Source organism: Charadrius vociferus, unplaced genomic scaffold (assembly GCF_000708025.1).
Source record: "Charadrius vociferus isolate BGI_N301 unplaced genomic scaffold, ASM70802v2 scaffold1591, whole genome shotgun sequence".
NCBI lineage: Eukaryota > Metazoa > Chordata > Aves > Charadriiformes > Charadriidae > Charadrius > Charadrius vociferus.
The window spans coordinates 26890-43745 of record NW_009646738.1 but is presented as its reverse complement, the minus strand read 5'-3'; the positions used below and the strand labels follow the sequence as shown (position 1 = coordinate 43745).

At 37.9% G+C, this 16856-nt stretch overlaps 1 protein-coding gene across 1 annotated transcript in view; it reads left to right on the top strand.

Annotated features, from left to right (window-relative positions):
- Positions 1–16856, top strand: part of COMMD10 (COMM domain containing 10) — a 113860-nt gene that overhangs the window by 96110 nt on the left and 894 nt on the right. Inside the window, exon 6 of the mRNA XM_009890484.1 lies at positions 16786–16845. Within this exon, the coding sequence (XP_009888786.1) occupies positions 16786–16845 (60 nt within the window). The remainder of the gene's footprint in view (positions 1–16785; positions 16846–16856) is intronic.

Below are 16856 nucleotides of genomic sequence, written 5' to 3'. Positions count from 1 at the left end.
GAAAAATCTCTAAAATCAGTTTATTTATTTATTTTATATTTATACAATTTTATATTTATTTTATATTTATATCAGGTGCCTTTTTCTTCCCTGTTATTTAAAAAAGATCAAATTGAAAAAAAAAAAAAGATTTTAAAATTATGCAATACAAGATTTTAAATAATTAATATTGCATATATGCACGCAATATTTACCCACAAGTTTTAGGACAAGTTTTTTCCTTTGATAATATATTTTCTACATTATGGTAGTGTGGAAGGAACTATTTCTGATATGGCATCAGTAGACTCCTTGATAGGGGACCAAAAAAAGAAAGAATTTAAAAAGCCCAAGTAATAATATGGTCACTGCAATTCACTGAAAAGCAGGTACAAAAAAGCCCAAATAATAAAGCGTTCGTTGCAGTTCACTGAAAAGTAGCTATGCTGCCAGAAATATTGGGCATACTTTGAGTCTTTAACATCAAATGAATGAGAGATCTATAGATGCTTAAAAATTGTTTACTTAGTTGAAGGCATTAAATAAATTTATTGCACTGATGGAGCAGAATGTTTTTATCACTGTGAAACATAACATCTGTATTAAACTTTTTTGAAAATCTGTCTTTTTTTTCATGTCTCTATGGTACTAGTGAACCACTCTAGTCAAATCTGTATTTGGTAGGAATAAGCTGAATGTGGGTGTATTTTTTTAATATATGGACTTTATCTTGGTCTGTGACCGTAGTCCATCAAAATTCCTTTTCAGCAATAGAAAAAAGTGGTGATATCTGCCATTGTGACTCCCTTGCAATAAGGAAAGCAATAAGCTTTTCATGCTATGAGAAAGGTCTCTATTCCACCTTTTCAGTATTACACGTTGTTATTTTGCAGTTCAGTTGTTCCTAATACATAACAAGTCCACCCTGCTTTTCATGCCCTGCTCTTCAAACACAGGTATGGAAGAACAGTGTTTGTTTCCTGTACTAAGACTCTGTCTTGGATGTACTAAGACTCTTTGGATGAGCGAGTAGTTTATTTCTCACCGATTAAGGGTTCAGACCAATAAAACACACGAACTTCAGTTGCTTTTTTTCTGCATGCTGTGGGTTATGACTGAGACCCCCTACCTCATTTCACACAGCTGCCAACATAGTTTAGAAACACAGGGACGGGCTGTTATCGAACCCTAGGTATCACCTAACTGGGAATTACGGTGTTGGTGAAAGGACTACTTTTCCTCCTGGCTCATAGAACAGAGTGATGGCAGGGCTGGACAGCAGCCGCTGTTGCAGGGTCTTGATCCTGAGGTTGATCTTTTCCAAGGTCTACGCTGATTTTGCATGAACTAATTGCTTTCTTTGTAATCCTCAGTCACAGTGGGTCTCACACATTTTCTAGGCTATGAAACCATTGCATATTTAAACCACTGTGGTCAGGATTGTGGCAAAGCTATATTTTGTTTTCAAATTCTTGCATTGTTTTGCACTTTCAACTGTAGTCATTCAGCTGGAGAGAATTTAGGAACGTTTTGTATTCAGCAACTAGAAGCAGTGGGATGCTGGGATTTTATGAAGTAACCGATGTAAATTGTCTTAAAATTTCATGAATTTGTGTAGGTTTTGAATGTGGATCTCTGTCAATGTTTACTGTGTCTTGGTTTCTGTAAACGCAGCGTTAGCAAAATGCATTGTGCAGGAAAATGCAACTACTAAGGAGATGATGCCACGCTGCATTAAACAGAAGTGTAGAAAATGCAGCATTTTCTAGTAGCCATTATTATTATCATCTGAATAATGCCCTATGAGGCCCTTGTGGTATCGCTTCACAGTAGTGAAATATTCCAGGGAGCTTTTGGGTAAGAGCTTTCAGCAAGGTAATTTATAGCCCCATTTTGATATTTATCTTCACCTCTTCAGTCTCTTGTTTGCTTGGAAATATTGCCACATACTGGCCTGTAAATAGCATTTTCAGTTCAATTCACAGCCAGTCAGTACCTGGAGAAGAAATTAAGTCGAATGCCATCGTTTCACAAATAAGTTTACGCCATGCAGTCTAGGCATGATTTCACAGTCATTAATACTGTATCTCTTCACTACTGTATTGGTCACAGAAGAATTGTAATGTTGGGTACATGATTGCCATTCTGTCACATTATCTAGAATATATGCAACTAATACAGAGTTTATGCCAGCCTTGTGTTTTTATGCTGTCTTTATTCTGAGAGAATGGGTTATGCAACCACTGATGCAAAATTAACCTATTGACTTTCTATTAAACACATTTTAGTGGTTGAAGTTAATCTAGCACCTTGTATTATTTGACTGTAGTGTTTTGGTTCTACTCTAAGAGCCCTATGGCTCGGTGATGCTCTGAATGGTAGGTCTAGAGGCGTAACTGACTAATAGCAATTTTTTATCCAAGAGCTCCAGACCCTTTGGGTATTCAGTACTGTCTTGCTCTTTATGGATGTTTTATACTCTTTTTAAAAGTTTCAGAGCTATTGGAGATTGTGCTGGAATACTTGTGCGTTGTTTAAAAGTCATTGATCAGATTCCAGTTCCAGCACTTTTAAACTGGTGGTGATAGACAAGCAAGAGGTCAGCAAAATCTTTAAATCCCAAGACAAACCATTCAACAGCCTTGTCACTTGTGAATTTTACTGGCCTACTACCAAGCTATCTAGATCATCTTTCTGGCTACTGTCGCTGCTGATCAGCCAATATCTATTGAAATTACTTGTGCATCCAGTTCCATGTCTTCAAAGACTGACGAGCAGTGGCCATCTAAAAGGTGTGTTTGCCAGTTTCTAGGGGTTTAATTTGGGTCAACTCCCTGCTAAAACTATTCGGAGAAACTGAATCCTCACGCATGGATTGAATTTGTGTTCCTTATCAACTGTTCATCTAAGGGAGGGTTATTATTTATTACCAAATATCATTCTTTGTTATGAGGTGGGCTGTCTAAACAGATAAGATCTGTAATCTTTAACAAGATAAACTAAAATCACCCATCACAGAGATACAATTTAGTGCTAAAACTGTTACAGATAGGACTACAATTAGATTCCTCATTCTTAGCCCTGTGTCAAAGTAAGCAAACCAACTTCTCCTAGTATCTCTTCAAGTGTGGTGCATCCAGATGATAACTGGACCAGATCCAGCATCCAGATGCTGCTGGACTCCCCTCAGTTTCTTAACGTCTGCCCTGTAATGGGGATGTGCAGGACTGGATGCAGTGTCTCCAATGAAGCCTCACGAGTGCTGAGCAGAGGAGAGTCACTTCACTTTGTCTTCTTGCTAATGGAGGTAGATGCTCTGTTCTCTTCCTCATAGGATGGGATAGGTTTTAAGACAAGAAGTCTTTTTTCTTGCATGTAGAACTATTGAAGGATGTATTTCAGAAGTTCAGAAAGAAAAAGCGTTAGTTCCCAACGAAAAAAGGAATGGAAAGTCTTTCTGGATCTTCAGTATCCTAAATTTTCTGTTCATTCCTGTACCAAGCATAGTTATTCTTGAAAAGCTTGCAGCTTTTGACCTCCCATGTGTTTACTTTCACATTTCAATACTTCCAACGTACAGAAAATGTGAAAAATTCCTGGAGATACATTTCAGTTCAAATACAAAAACTCGGTTTGTATATTTACCAAAGTTCTTGTTGATATGGAGATGGAGTTTAGTCAGTTGGTCCTTCCTCTTGCAGTCTCAGGCTGCGCTCTAACATTTTAGAATCTCTGCAGTCTTCGGCTTTAGCAAAATCAGTGCCACAAAACCCCAAGTACTGCATTTATCAGTTTGAGAGCTGGATTGCCAACTGTCAAATTAACTGTTAGATCTACATATTCCTTGGACACCCTCTGATCCCACACTGCCTTTTCCTGACTACCAGAGTTCTGGCTAGTTCATGGTTGCAAACAAGTTAATTTGTTTATCTCCAAGATAAACAAAACAGTCCAAATAGAATTGATTCTACTACACAATAGCTTTAATCCTTTTAAAATAATGATTCCCAGCATATTAGACTATTTGTGCTCATTAAGGCAACTGGTTTGCAATTTTGGTAATTTGTTTGTCTGCATAGGGCTGTGGAATTACTCTCTTTTGAGCAGTCATGAAACTTTTCTCATGCCTGGAATCTAGTGGCATCTCCCTTTAGTGTGTATTCAGATGTTTGTTCTGTCACTCACCAGTAAGAGAGCACGGATACTCTTAATATGCTTCATAAGACTGCTGTCACCGTGAGGCCTCAGCTGAGTACCTGACCAGGTTAATCAGGGTATCTTTCTGGTTCATCAGTTCATCTGTCAACCATTTGTTTTCCAGTTCATTCTTCTGTTGGTTAGTGCACAGTTTTACATATTGAATGCAACTAGAGCGCTGTCTTGGCACTAAATATGAGGAAATCAACTAAGTCTAGACTCTCCATTATGTCTCTGATGTATGCTTAATTTGAACTTGAGATATTTCAGTCCCCCTTGCTTCCTCATTTTTCTTAGGAAAAAAGTGCAAAAACACAGAAGCTTGCTTTAGATAGAAGAATATGTGAATCGTGAAGATTAAAGACAAAGCAATTTACTGTACATGAATAGTCATACCCTAAAGGTCTATAACAAAAATATACAGTGGGTTCAAGATAGGTAAGTTTCCCCTGAGAGTGTTGGAAAATATTTCTGTTGTATAAAGGAAAACCAGACTTAACAGTCCCATTTAGCCAGTGGGGAAGCAGCTATTAACAGTTCCCTGGTAGTACTGTTCACCATCGTACTCTTCTGTTTAAGCTAAACTCTCCAGTGTATGTAAAAACTGGATTTACATATGTAACATTGTATGCATCGTTATGTCAGGTTAGAAAACAATTTTTTTAACCTACCATACCTGCATATCATTCTTCTTCATTGTTCCCTTTACTGTCACCTCATTACTTATGTCTTAAGAAGAGAAAATCTGGCTGTTGAATGTATTGAAAGACAGTATTAAAACTAAGCTATTTCAGTATCAACTGACATCATTCTAATTTGTCTGGATGTTGCATTACAAGTATTAAAATATATTTTTGTCTGTAAAATAATGTTCCATGTTAAGAAGATATGTATATTTGAATCATGGAATGGTTTGGGTTTAAAGGAACCTTTAAAGATCACCTAGTCCAACCCCACTGCTGTGGGCTGGGATGTCTGTTGCTAGATTGCTTCGCTCAAAGCCCCATACAACCTCACCTCGAACGCTTCCAATGATGTGGCGTCCACAGCTTTGCTGGGAAACCTGTCCCAGTGTCTCACCACCCTCATTGTAAAAAACCTCTTCCTTATAGCCAACCTAAATCTACCCTCCATCAGTTTAAAAACATTGCCCCTTGTCCTGTCGCTACAGGCTCTGGTAAAAGTCTCTCTCCATCTGTCTTACAAGCCTCCTTTAAGTATTGAATAGTTACAATAAGGTCTCCCCAGAGCCTTCTTTTCTCCAGGCTGAACTACCCCAACTTTCTCAGCTTTTCTTCATAGGAGGGGCGTCCCAGCCCTTGCATCATTTTCATGGCCCTTTTCTGGAGCAGCTCCAACAGTCTTTCCTGTGCTGGGGACTCCAGAGCTGGATGCAGTACTCCAGGGGGGGTCTCACCAGAGTGGAGTAGAGAGGGAGAGTCACCTCCCTCAACCTGCTGGCCACACTTTTGATGCAGCTCAGGATACGGCCAGCTTTCTGGGCTGCAAGAGCACATTGCTGGCTCACATCCAATTTTTCATCTGCCAGTATCACCAAGTCCTTCTCTGCAGTACTGCTCTCAATCCCTTCATCCCCTGTCTGTGTTCATGCTGGGAATTGCCCTGAGCTGGGAGCAGGACCTTGCCCTTTGCCATGTTGAGCATCATGAGGTTCAACATGGGCCCACTCCTCAAGCCTGTCAAGTTCCCTCTGGATGGCACTGCATCCCTCAGGCATGTCAGCCCCACCACTCAGCTTGGTGTCGTCGCCAAACTTGCTGAAGGTGCACTCAATCCCATTCTTTGGGTCATTAATGAAGACAATAATGAAGATGTAAATAGTACTAGTCCTAGTGTGGACCCTTGAGGGACCCCATTGATTACTGAGTTCAACTTTGATATTGAGACGTTGATTGTAACTCTTTGGCTGCTGCCATCCAGCCAGTTCCTTACCTAACTAACAGTCTATCCATCAAATCCATATCTCTCCAATTTAGAGGTAAGAATGTTTTGGGGAACAGTATGCATGTTGAAAAGCTTCTTATGACTAAAAAGAGGAGAAAATTGTGTTAAAATCCTTTCCGTAGTAGTCTATAAATACTATATCAAGAGAAAACCATTCCCTTTGTTTATTATTCTTTTAAATTTAGAACCTTTGGTAGTCAGCAAATATATTCTTAATGTTCTTTCCATATATAAGAGAACACATAAGAAAAATCTGGAAACATGTTAGGTTATTGTAAATAACGTAATAAGTCATTTCATAACTTCTTAGATTGCAAATCTAAGTATCGGTGACTAACCCATGTATTACACTGTTAATCTGTTATAATCAGTGTAGACAACACATTAGACAAATCATAAGCTTTCAGTATTTTTTTGGAAGAAGTGACTTACTATCGTAAACATAGGTTTAAACATCAATATAAAATCGTTCATACAGACAAAATACCATTTGCAAACTGACCTGTAACACCTTATTTTTCCATTTTTCCATTTTCCCCTTTGAAGAACGTGTATGTTAAAAAAGTTAAAATCTGGAAGACTTTAAGCATAGTTTAAATGTTAATTTAACTTCTATCTTTATGAAAAGATTACACCGTATAATATCACTTTTTATTCCTTGCTTTACTATTTTAGTTTTGCGTCATGCAGTGCTGGCTTGAAAGAGTGAAATGTAATTACTTTGGAGCTAAACAGACTTTTTTTTTGAAAGACAAACATCAAAAGTGTCTTGGTTTTGATGCTCACCGAAACCACTGCAGCTGGCCTGAGTACTGCATTGTACTCCAGCCATCAGTAGAATAATCCAAATATAGTACTATATTCCTTCACATTGCTCATTCTTTTTTGAAGCAACCTGTATGAACTCTAATTCAATAGCACTAGGACTTGAAGAAAAGAAAAAGGGGTTTGACATCCTCTTTCAAATTGCTTGTGTTAGCCAAAAGTTGGGGTTTTTCTTCCCTGAGAGCATATTACCTATATAGTTATATTCATATTTTGGCTTTGAAGGAAACTGTGGGTGAGTGTTCTGATTTCATCGTCACTGTATGTGAAAACACTTACACAGTACTTGTAGTACTTTCTGTCCTTAGCACTCTGTCCAGTTTTCAATGTAAGCGGTAAGAATTCACACCACACAACTGCATCAAGCTTTAAATAACTTTTCAGTAAAAGTAACAAAGCAAGATCACTGAAATTACATTGTCTAAAATCCAAAATAGCTAATTTTTGCATCATTAGAACATCCGTAACCTTCAGCAATAAACTAAGAAAGAAAAGTTGTTGGTGGATTGCTTCATAAGTGGTTGTTTCCACATCCCTCTTCATTTTGCAGTCATAATCAGAAAAGACCCCCCCAGTCTTTTTTTTTTTTTAAATCCTTGTAAAAAGGGAAATCTTTTTTGTCTAATTTGAGCAACTTTGCTTTTAAAGATCTCTTCCAGTTTTGCACTGCTGTGTTGCCTGAGAAATGTTGGTGTTTGCTTGTGTCAGGGTGACAATGTCTTTTTCATCAGACTCTGACATCGGTATGTCCATGACCCGTAACGGGTAGCCCAGGTTCAGGGCCTTGCTGAGTTGCGGCTGGCAAGAAAGAGATACTGGCTAGGAGTCTGGCATTCATTTGTAAACTGATTTTTTTGTCGCAAAAGCTGTACGTGTGATCTGTTTCTTAGAATCCATTAAAAATAGTAGATGACTTCCTAATAAAATAATAATAAAAAAGAAAATATATATTACTTTACAAACAGTCTTATTCCTTAAGAGCTCTGTCTTTGACCCTGGTGGGGACTAGACTGCTAGTTAATATCGCTCACTCCTGCATGGCTTTCCAGTCTCTCTCAGCAGCCCAGACTTGTGTGCAAGCACCTGGCTGGAGATCAGAGATATGCTTGCTGACAGCCTCTAACACCCTTTTAGCACAGAAAAAAAAACCCGAACATTTTATCTTTGCTTGTCTCCTAACAAAATACAAATTGGTGATACTCTGAGTGACCCATCCCAAACAAAAGAACTAATTTACAAATTATCTAATCTTGACGTTTTGTAAATATTTAAGCAGCTTTTTTTTGAAAGGGTATTTTCACATCAGTTACGCTGATTTTTACATGGATCTGAGCTTTCTTAGATCTTTCCTCTCGCTGCTGGCATCTTTTATCCAGCCTCCTTTCTTGTGCCTCAGTAGAAACAATAGATACTTTCAGTTTTTTTGGTGGTGAAGAAAGGCCTTTCATGGTAAAACAATATAGTGTTGCGGTATCTTATTGAACCAGGTAGGCTCAGAAGCTAATGCTGCTAATGCTGTGAAATATGCCAGCCTCCTCCATTCATCTAAAGCCTTCTTAAAGTGTTGCTCATCTACATGAATACACCATATGAAATTCCCGTTGGAGCAGTTGCTCTAGGTGTGGATGCAGAGGACAGTAACCCAAGTTTCTTCCTCTGGACACAGGGGGTTTTGTCTGGCTTTTAGCTGAGACCAAAGCGGGGGTGGCTCCCAGAGTGGTTTGAGTCACAATTTGAGTTTTCTCTAAGTCCAGCTTTCTTCAGACCCAACATCAGGTGTGTATCTAATTTGAATTTAAAGGATTTTCAGCTCCATGTTAATCCCGTCAGCTACAAGCAAGCTGTGTGAGAAGCTATCTAAAACACTCTGTGCATGTTGTTGAGCTGCTATCCTTGCTATAGGAGGTTTGGACCATTGTATATTTATGTACAAGTCTGTCTCTGTCTGCCTTCGATGCTGAGCTTCAGGGTCCTAAGAGACTTAACCAAGTTGCAAGGTTTGCCATTTGAGGCCATAATCTTAAGTTTTCAGATGCCAATGGTAGGCTAATGTTGCACTTAATGTTTACACTCAGTTCTGTTAGCTTCCTAGAATTGGATTATTTTCTGAGTACAGTAATGGAAATATTTCATAACCATGCCTAGGTGACATCTTTTTCATGTATACTTTGTAAAAGATGGATTTGGCTGTGATCAGATTCAGAGAACATGTGAGGTCAGAAAAGCTTGAAAGCATTTCTGCAGCCAACATATTTACTGCTGGACTCTGTTTCTTCAGCAGTAGTCCTCTATGAGTACAAGCATAAGAAGAAAAGTGAGTTCCATATAATTCGAGGTGAATGTAAGACTATTGTGTCAGTGATAGGGATATGGGATATTTTTAGCATAGAAGTGTGAACTGACTGGTCTTCATGGTGTTTGAAGACTTACATGATAGCCCTGGTGGAAATAAAGGAGTTGTAACTCCTTTTTTTTCCTTGCAGTGTTCGTGAACGTTTTTGGGGTTTTTTTAACAACATAATTTCTTTGCCAAATAAGCTGTACCAAAGTAGAGTTCTGACTAAATAAGAAAGATGTATTCTGATAGTTACAGACTGTACACTGTATAAGCACTAGGCAACAATTAGGGTGTACGTGCTTTCCCAGAGACTCTTTCCTGCATACTTGATACATTGAAATTTAATAGGAAGAAAGGGTACGTTTTTTAAAAACTTTTAGGGAGGTTGCTTATTCAGAGAGCTTTCTACGGTATGAAGACTACGGTATAATTTGCAAAATTATACAAAAGATGAAATAGGAGAGGTGTCATTATTAGGACCTGTTTTCTTTAGATTAATCAGTGGTATTCTTAGTAATTGTGTGGCAGCCTATTAATGGATGAAACTTAGCAATTTAAAACACATCTATTCCTGAATACTATATTTGGGAATTATACCTACACATTTTCCTTTTGAATCCTGAAATTACAGTGACACATTTGTGGAGATGGATGCTTTATACTGTTAGAGACTGATCCTGTGTGGAGACTAATGAGGAATCAATAATGAACTTGTACGGTGTAGAGTTGTCTTCAAAGAAGGGAAGAACATGTGAAGATACATACAGAATACAGAACAGGCATAGAAGGAAGTCAGCCTTTCAATAGATCTTCTATGAGCCATTTTCTGTACGTAGAACATAAAGGGACATATCAGTACAAAAGACCTGCTTTTAAACATTTCTTGTAATAGACACTCACTGATACACATATACCACCTATTTTCCCCAAAAGTGTGTGTGTTCACTGTGATATTTTTGTAAAAGTGTATTTAACATAAAGTTTGTGCAGAAGTGACAACTGTACAACTCTAAATTTCTTTTTTTTAAGAGGTTTTCCATGCATAAGTATCATTAAAAGATCAACCAACCTAATTATGTTATTTATAGGAGTATAATGTATTTATAATACATTCAAGGCAAAGGAACCCTCTGCCTGAATATAGCTGTTGGGAAAAAGAATGCCTTGCTATCTCCCTTGTCTTTAGCAAGAAGATATTTACTCTGACTAGGTGCATTGAGGTGAAAACTGTAGTTCTTTGTTTCCAGATAACTGTCTCAGTTTTAAAAGCAGTTTTTCTCCCCTACTGTGAAGAAATGGTCCTGACTGCCTCTAGTGCTCTCTGATCTTCCCAGCCTATGTGGTCTTTTTAGTTGTGTCCCATTTCTTGTCTGTAGCTTTGCACCATCCAGCCAGCTTTGCTATCCAGCCAGCCAGCAATGGATGTTTTCATGAGGGGAGTGAAAATGGAAATGACTGATGGTTCTTGTTGCTGTTTGGAAGTATATCAGGACTCCAAATGCCTGCAGAGTCTGTTGGCTTGCTACCGGACAGGGCAATAAATTTATTGTAGGCGCTCTCCATGAAAACATGCTTAGATGATCCTGGATGCTGGAATAAGATTATCAGTATCTCCAAACCATCAGTTTTCAGTAACATGTTGATTGGATCTCAGGAATCAACACAGCTTTAGGTAGGGAGCTTATGAATACATTGCAAAGGGAGGGAAAGACATCCTTAGTATGCTGCTGATTTTGATCTCCCTAAATACCACAGGGAATTTGAAATTTTTAAGCTTATATGGAAAAGAAATGCAACTTTAAAAGGTAGCATGCAGTGTATGTACAAACTAAATGTTAACATATCGATCAGGAAGAGAGGAGGTTAGTACGAAAGGTGTTCTGTTTTATAACAGTTGCTCACTGAGACTTGAAAATGCATGTAATTTTGTCATAAGGATGACTTTTTTTTCTCTACAAAATAATTATTTGGTATTGTAAATGGAAATAAGTTTGGAAGAAGAAAGAAGTTTGAAGGTTGCATTTTCTGATGATGTGAAAGAAATGTAATTAGGAATATCTAAGTTGGTATTTAACTCCCTGTGTTCTGCTGAATCCCTGAGCTGAATTATATCCATCTACAGCTGTAAGAATATAAAGAAGTCATAATTGCTATCTCTTATGTGCAGAGAGTTAAGGAACAGGTGTGCTTTTAAGTGATGCTCGTCTGTTTTAACGCATCTGCATTTCTTACTATGCTACAATTCTTCTTTCTGACCAAGCAGCTTAAACTTGCGGATAAATTCTGTGAGATGCAACTTCCCATCTGTAAGAGCCTCAGTGAATGCATAGTTCTCCAGGGTCCAAGGAAATTTAAAGGAAGTCTAAATTGATGTAGCACAGAAACTGATAGGTCCAGAGGGAAATGTAGGCTACTAAGAATCATCTGGGGTCTGTTTAGGAATGCATCTGAATTTGGCCATAAACTGATTAGTTTAATTATCCATATCCTTCCATTATATCTGAGATTTTGAGGATATCTAATAGGAATAAATTGGAGAATGGAAAGCAAATGTGAAAATATTCTTCTCTTAAACCTAATTGAGGTGTGTCTCAGGATGGTATTAAGTGTTGTATTAGAATATGGAGACTGTGGTATGTGTTGCTTCAGCTAGTTATATTAACAAACTTCCCTGAATATTGTACTGTAATTTTTTACATGTGCTCAGTCGTAGAACATTATCATTATCAGTAGACATTTAGATATACAAACCAGCCTGTCCCTCCATCTGTTTGCTTCAGAATACTTGGCATTTATTTTGCAACGTCGTAAAAGTAGTTACAACTTTGAAGTTGAGAACTATTACAGCAATATCAATTTTTCATATTCAAGTTAGCTTTAAAACCAGAAGTTTGCCTTTTATTTATAACTCCTAGTGCCTTGCTTTATGCTTATACGTGAGGTGGGGGAGTTAAATATGTGGAATACAGATGGGCAATAAATAAGATTGCAAAACTCTGTCATCAGTAATAAAGCCTTTTGCAGTAATTATTGAAATGGAAATATCTAGAGCACTGGATTAAATAAAAAAAAAAAAAGTACAAAAAAAACCCCAAACCAAATCCTTTGATTATAACCGGAAATTTGCCTCTGCTTTCTGAAGTATTTTAAGGAGACCTTTTTTGCATGGTTTCCACAGAAACATTTTGCAGCAAGAAGGTATTCATGTTTAAAATAAATTGTTTGCTGAGGCAATGGGAAATTGGAGGCTGTTTTACATCTTGTGTAGTTGAATCTTCATCATTTTATGCTGATGATTATGTTCAACTAAATATTTGCCTGATTGTTTGCTGGTGGTTGTAAGCTAAGTGTGTATTAAATGATTGTGGCTATTTTGTAGAATTAGCCATACATTCAGAATGGCTGTTTTGGATAGGATAGCAGGAAGTTTTTATCTTCATTTTGCCTTCCCTTCTCTCCCCTCTTCCCACCCCCTCCCACCTCCCAAAGGAAATTTGGGTTTGAACAGCAGTTTTAGAGAACGGTGAAGATGTTATGTCTTTTTAAATGATACCAGACAATAAATGAGAAGATAGGTAAGGGGAGAAAACAACCCTAATCAGTCAAACTTATTAGAATTTCACAGTTCTCAGGAGGCTGTAAATTGTAAAATCATACAACACTGGGGCGAGCGAAGAGGTAGAATGAAATCAGATTCCATCTTGTTCTGGAAAGGCAAAATGGCACTAAAATTTAATTTTAACACTTAAAAATACATTCAGTAGTGATATGTGGCCAAATATGTTAAACCAGAAAACTTATTACCATGTTCCTTGCAATGGATTCAGAGTGATCTAAAGATTTGTCTTGGGCGAACCTGCAATTCATGCAGACTTCTCCAGTTGTAAATGCAATGCTCTGTCATGTTTAACGGCAGATGAACACACTGAACTTAACAGCAACTTTATTTAGCGGAAGATGCTGCACATCACCTCTTCAGCTCATTGAAGGTATCACTCCAGTGCTGTTCCTGCTACTCTTAATATGTATTGAATCAAACAGAAAGCCTGTATCCACGTTTTCAAAGCTGCCCAAAGAATGTACATTCGGTATTTTAGAGATTTCTTTGTCTTCGTAAGACTAACATCTTCAGCCACGTTTCTCTGGTGCTATTAACCTGTCACCCCTAAGGCTAAAACTGTTAAAAGTAGGAGCTAGGAGTTTTACTGCCACAGCATCGAAGTTTGGGATGTAATTAGAAAAATTATTAGAGTGACTGAGTGTGACAGTGGGAATAAATTCAGTTTAGTTTTCTGCTGAAGATGATAACAGCAAAGAGAAAATGAGATGCCAGAAATGAGGGAGAGAGTAGTGTGAAGGTGAGGAATGAGAGGAAGTTTATCAGGAAAGAGGAAAAGAGAATGATATACTTGATAGAAGGAAGAAACAAGTTAGACATCAAGCAAATTGCTGTTTTCTTATTTACGTTCTGGGAAGCACATACTAGGTCAGAGACAACATCTGAAAACCTGTATGTGCAGATAAAAGAAGGCAGCTTAGCTGCACTTTTCGTAAATAGGCTGAGACTCTATCTGCGCACAGTGACATTTAATTAAGTCAGTAAGCTAAAAGTTTTTGGTTTTTTTTTTATCCTATGTTTTAGTTATGGTTGAAAAATTATTGCAGTTTGTAATTTTGTATCCTTATCTGAGCAAAATTCCATAAAGTAGGTTAGGAATTTGCTTACTATGGGGGCTTTCGCAATATTCTATCTATATAGTCACCTTGAATACTATTTTACTGAGCAGTTAAAGAACTGGATGCTAACCTCGTCCTGTGATGCATTGTTTTAATTACGGTTGTCTGTGTTCACACAGAATAAAGCAAATAATGAGTAATGGATATCTCAGCTAAAAATGGGGGGCCATCAGCCTGCTCAGATGTTGCTTTTTCTTGTAGGTACCTAGTTATGATATGATGTTTTTGTGGTCTACATAGGAACTCCTGATCACATAACAGTGATTGTTTTGCACCTTCCTCAAGGGACTCATACTAGTGAGAAATTTAATATTGTAAAAATAACATTTTTGACTGGTGCCACACTTCTGCGTGGCTTTTTGTCACACTGTTTTCTGCTGAAGTGGTGTAGTAGATGCGCCAGGTTTTTACAGACAGAAACAATTCTGTTTTAGCAGAGAATTAAGTGCAGATAAACAATGTATTTCATAAAAGGTTGTTATATCCTCTCACCCGTTGACACTCCTACCCCACCCACAGATCAGAAGCATAGCCTAGCATGGCATACTTTCTTTTAGACCTCCACAGACATTTGCCTGCCACAAAACAACATAAATTTTGTCTTAATTATGAGACTGTGATTATTAACTAATAATGGGAAGAGAGATATCAGCCTGTTCATAAGGCATCGTGATTTTTTTTTTTAGTATAAAAAGATCCTGAAACAAAAGGACCACACTTTTTTAATTTGCATACCCTATCTTATAACTTACAGTTATTAATGTAGTTAGAGGAAAATATGAACGACAAGCTTTGCATTTCTTTTTGTGTGTGTGTGTGTGAGAAGTTGATTTTGCTTGCTGATCTGAAGCAGTACCAGGAGATGCCCATCTAGAATGAGACATAGGGCTCAGAGAAATGCGATCTGGTGGTTGGAGGTGTCACACACCCCCTGCCCCTGTCTGGAGGCATTGCAAAACCGTCGTATTGAAATCCAGCAGGCTCTTCTGCCAGAAACCATGCAAGAGATGACCCCAACTATTCATTGTGACTGATAAACTTTCAGATATATGATATCTTCGTTTTATTCTGAACATCCTCTTTTCAGTTCCTCTTCCTACCATTCAAACACCAAAATCCTTCTGAAACGGCAAATGCCAAACAAACATCCAGGCTGAAATGGTAGATCCATTTGCTATTAATGTATCTTTCTTCTTTTCCTCTACCCGCTTTCTTTTCTGAAGAAACCACTTGTTTGCTTTGTCTTTGTTTCTTAGCTGTTAGAAAGCCTTTAAAAATGCTTTTACTTCCCTGTCACGGCATTATGCTCTTTGGAAGGAGGATCAGCTGGAGTCATGGCAAAGAGAACTGCTGTCCTGGTAGTTTTATTTTGTATTCATCATACGATTCCCAGAATTGCATTGTTCCTCACCAGAGGGGGAAGATTGGTCTCTCATGCAAATCACTGGTCCTTTTCTAGGCTTTTGTAGCCTTCCTGAAATTGTTGGAAAGGATCCTTCTTTCTGCAGAGCGGGGAGGAGGAATTGCACCAGACAGGCTGGCCCCAGTCATTTTGTCCCTTTCCTGTGTCTTACAGCTCCTTTTGAGGAGCAGGCACCAGGCAATACCTATCCTGAGTTCCCAGGGCTTCTGCTGCTCGTGAGCATTTGGTGCGCCAAATTCGGCAGCATTGTTTGACTCAAATCGAGACTTGCATTGGTATGAGAGTACGCAGAATCTGGCCCACAGCCTTGTCTGTATGCAAAATTGATAAATAAGCGTTTTTCTACCAACTTAAGTGGTACACGAAGTCGGTACCAGTTAAACAAAATTAGCATGTGTGCATTATTTCAGCTGATAATATTTTGTGAGGAGAGGTGTCCACAGATACAGTTTTCACAGAGCTTTGTTAAGGTTCAAAAAGAATGTCTGTTTTCATTTCAGCTGGGCTAGTCCATAACACGGAGAATGTGCAGTAATCGTTAGGCATTTGGTTTAAAAGAAGTAAATTGACAAAGCGAAGTAGAAGGAATAAAGCTTTTCTGGATAGATCTGCACTGTGATTGAAAGTAGCAGGCATTAAACTACCTGTTTCTTGCAAGTGAGTTAAGAAGGGCAGAAATTTTAATTTAACCCCCCTATCCACAGACATCAGCACCTGCATGTGGAGGATTATTACCACCGTCTGTTTTATCCGCAGTAGTTTCCAGCAGTTGTGTTATTTTCCTTTTTTAGTGTTTAAGCACTGCTTTGAAGCTGTTGTGTTAATTGTTAACTTAGGCTGAATCTGTACATCGATGCCTATAGCAGTGGCAGCATGCTAAGGTCATAACTGTTAGATTAACGAATGGAAGTATTAGCTCTGTGCCGGTGCAGTACATTAATAGCTGTGCAAGTTCAATCAAACACGTGACTGACTTTGTCGTTGTGTAATGGTATTTACCAGATCTTAGACGGACTGCTGAGAAAGATGAATGTAATCTTTCATTTTTATCTGACTTAAAAATAAGGTAACAAAATCATTTTCATAGAGTATTTTATTATTCTTTGCAGCAGGAGAATAGGTGTACCTGTAGTATTGGATTCTTCACTGAAAAGGAATATGCATATATGAGGGACATTGTAGTAAACGGAAGGAAAACTAACTGTCACAACCATTATGTTTCACGTAGCTTAATCTCATGTTCTGAATTACTGGAATTAATACCAAAAAGAAAAAAAAAGTATGCTTATTCCTTCTTTCTTTTTCTTTTTTTCCTTCACAGAACCTGAAGAAAGTGTTTGTAGAATTTAGTCATCAGGAGCTGTTTGAATTCTATAACAAGGTCTGTAGAAT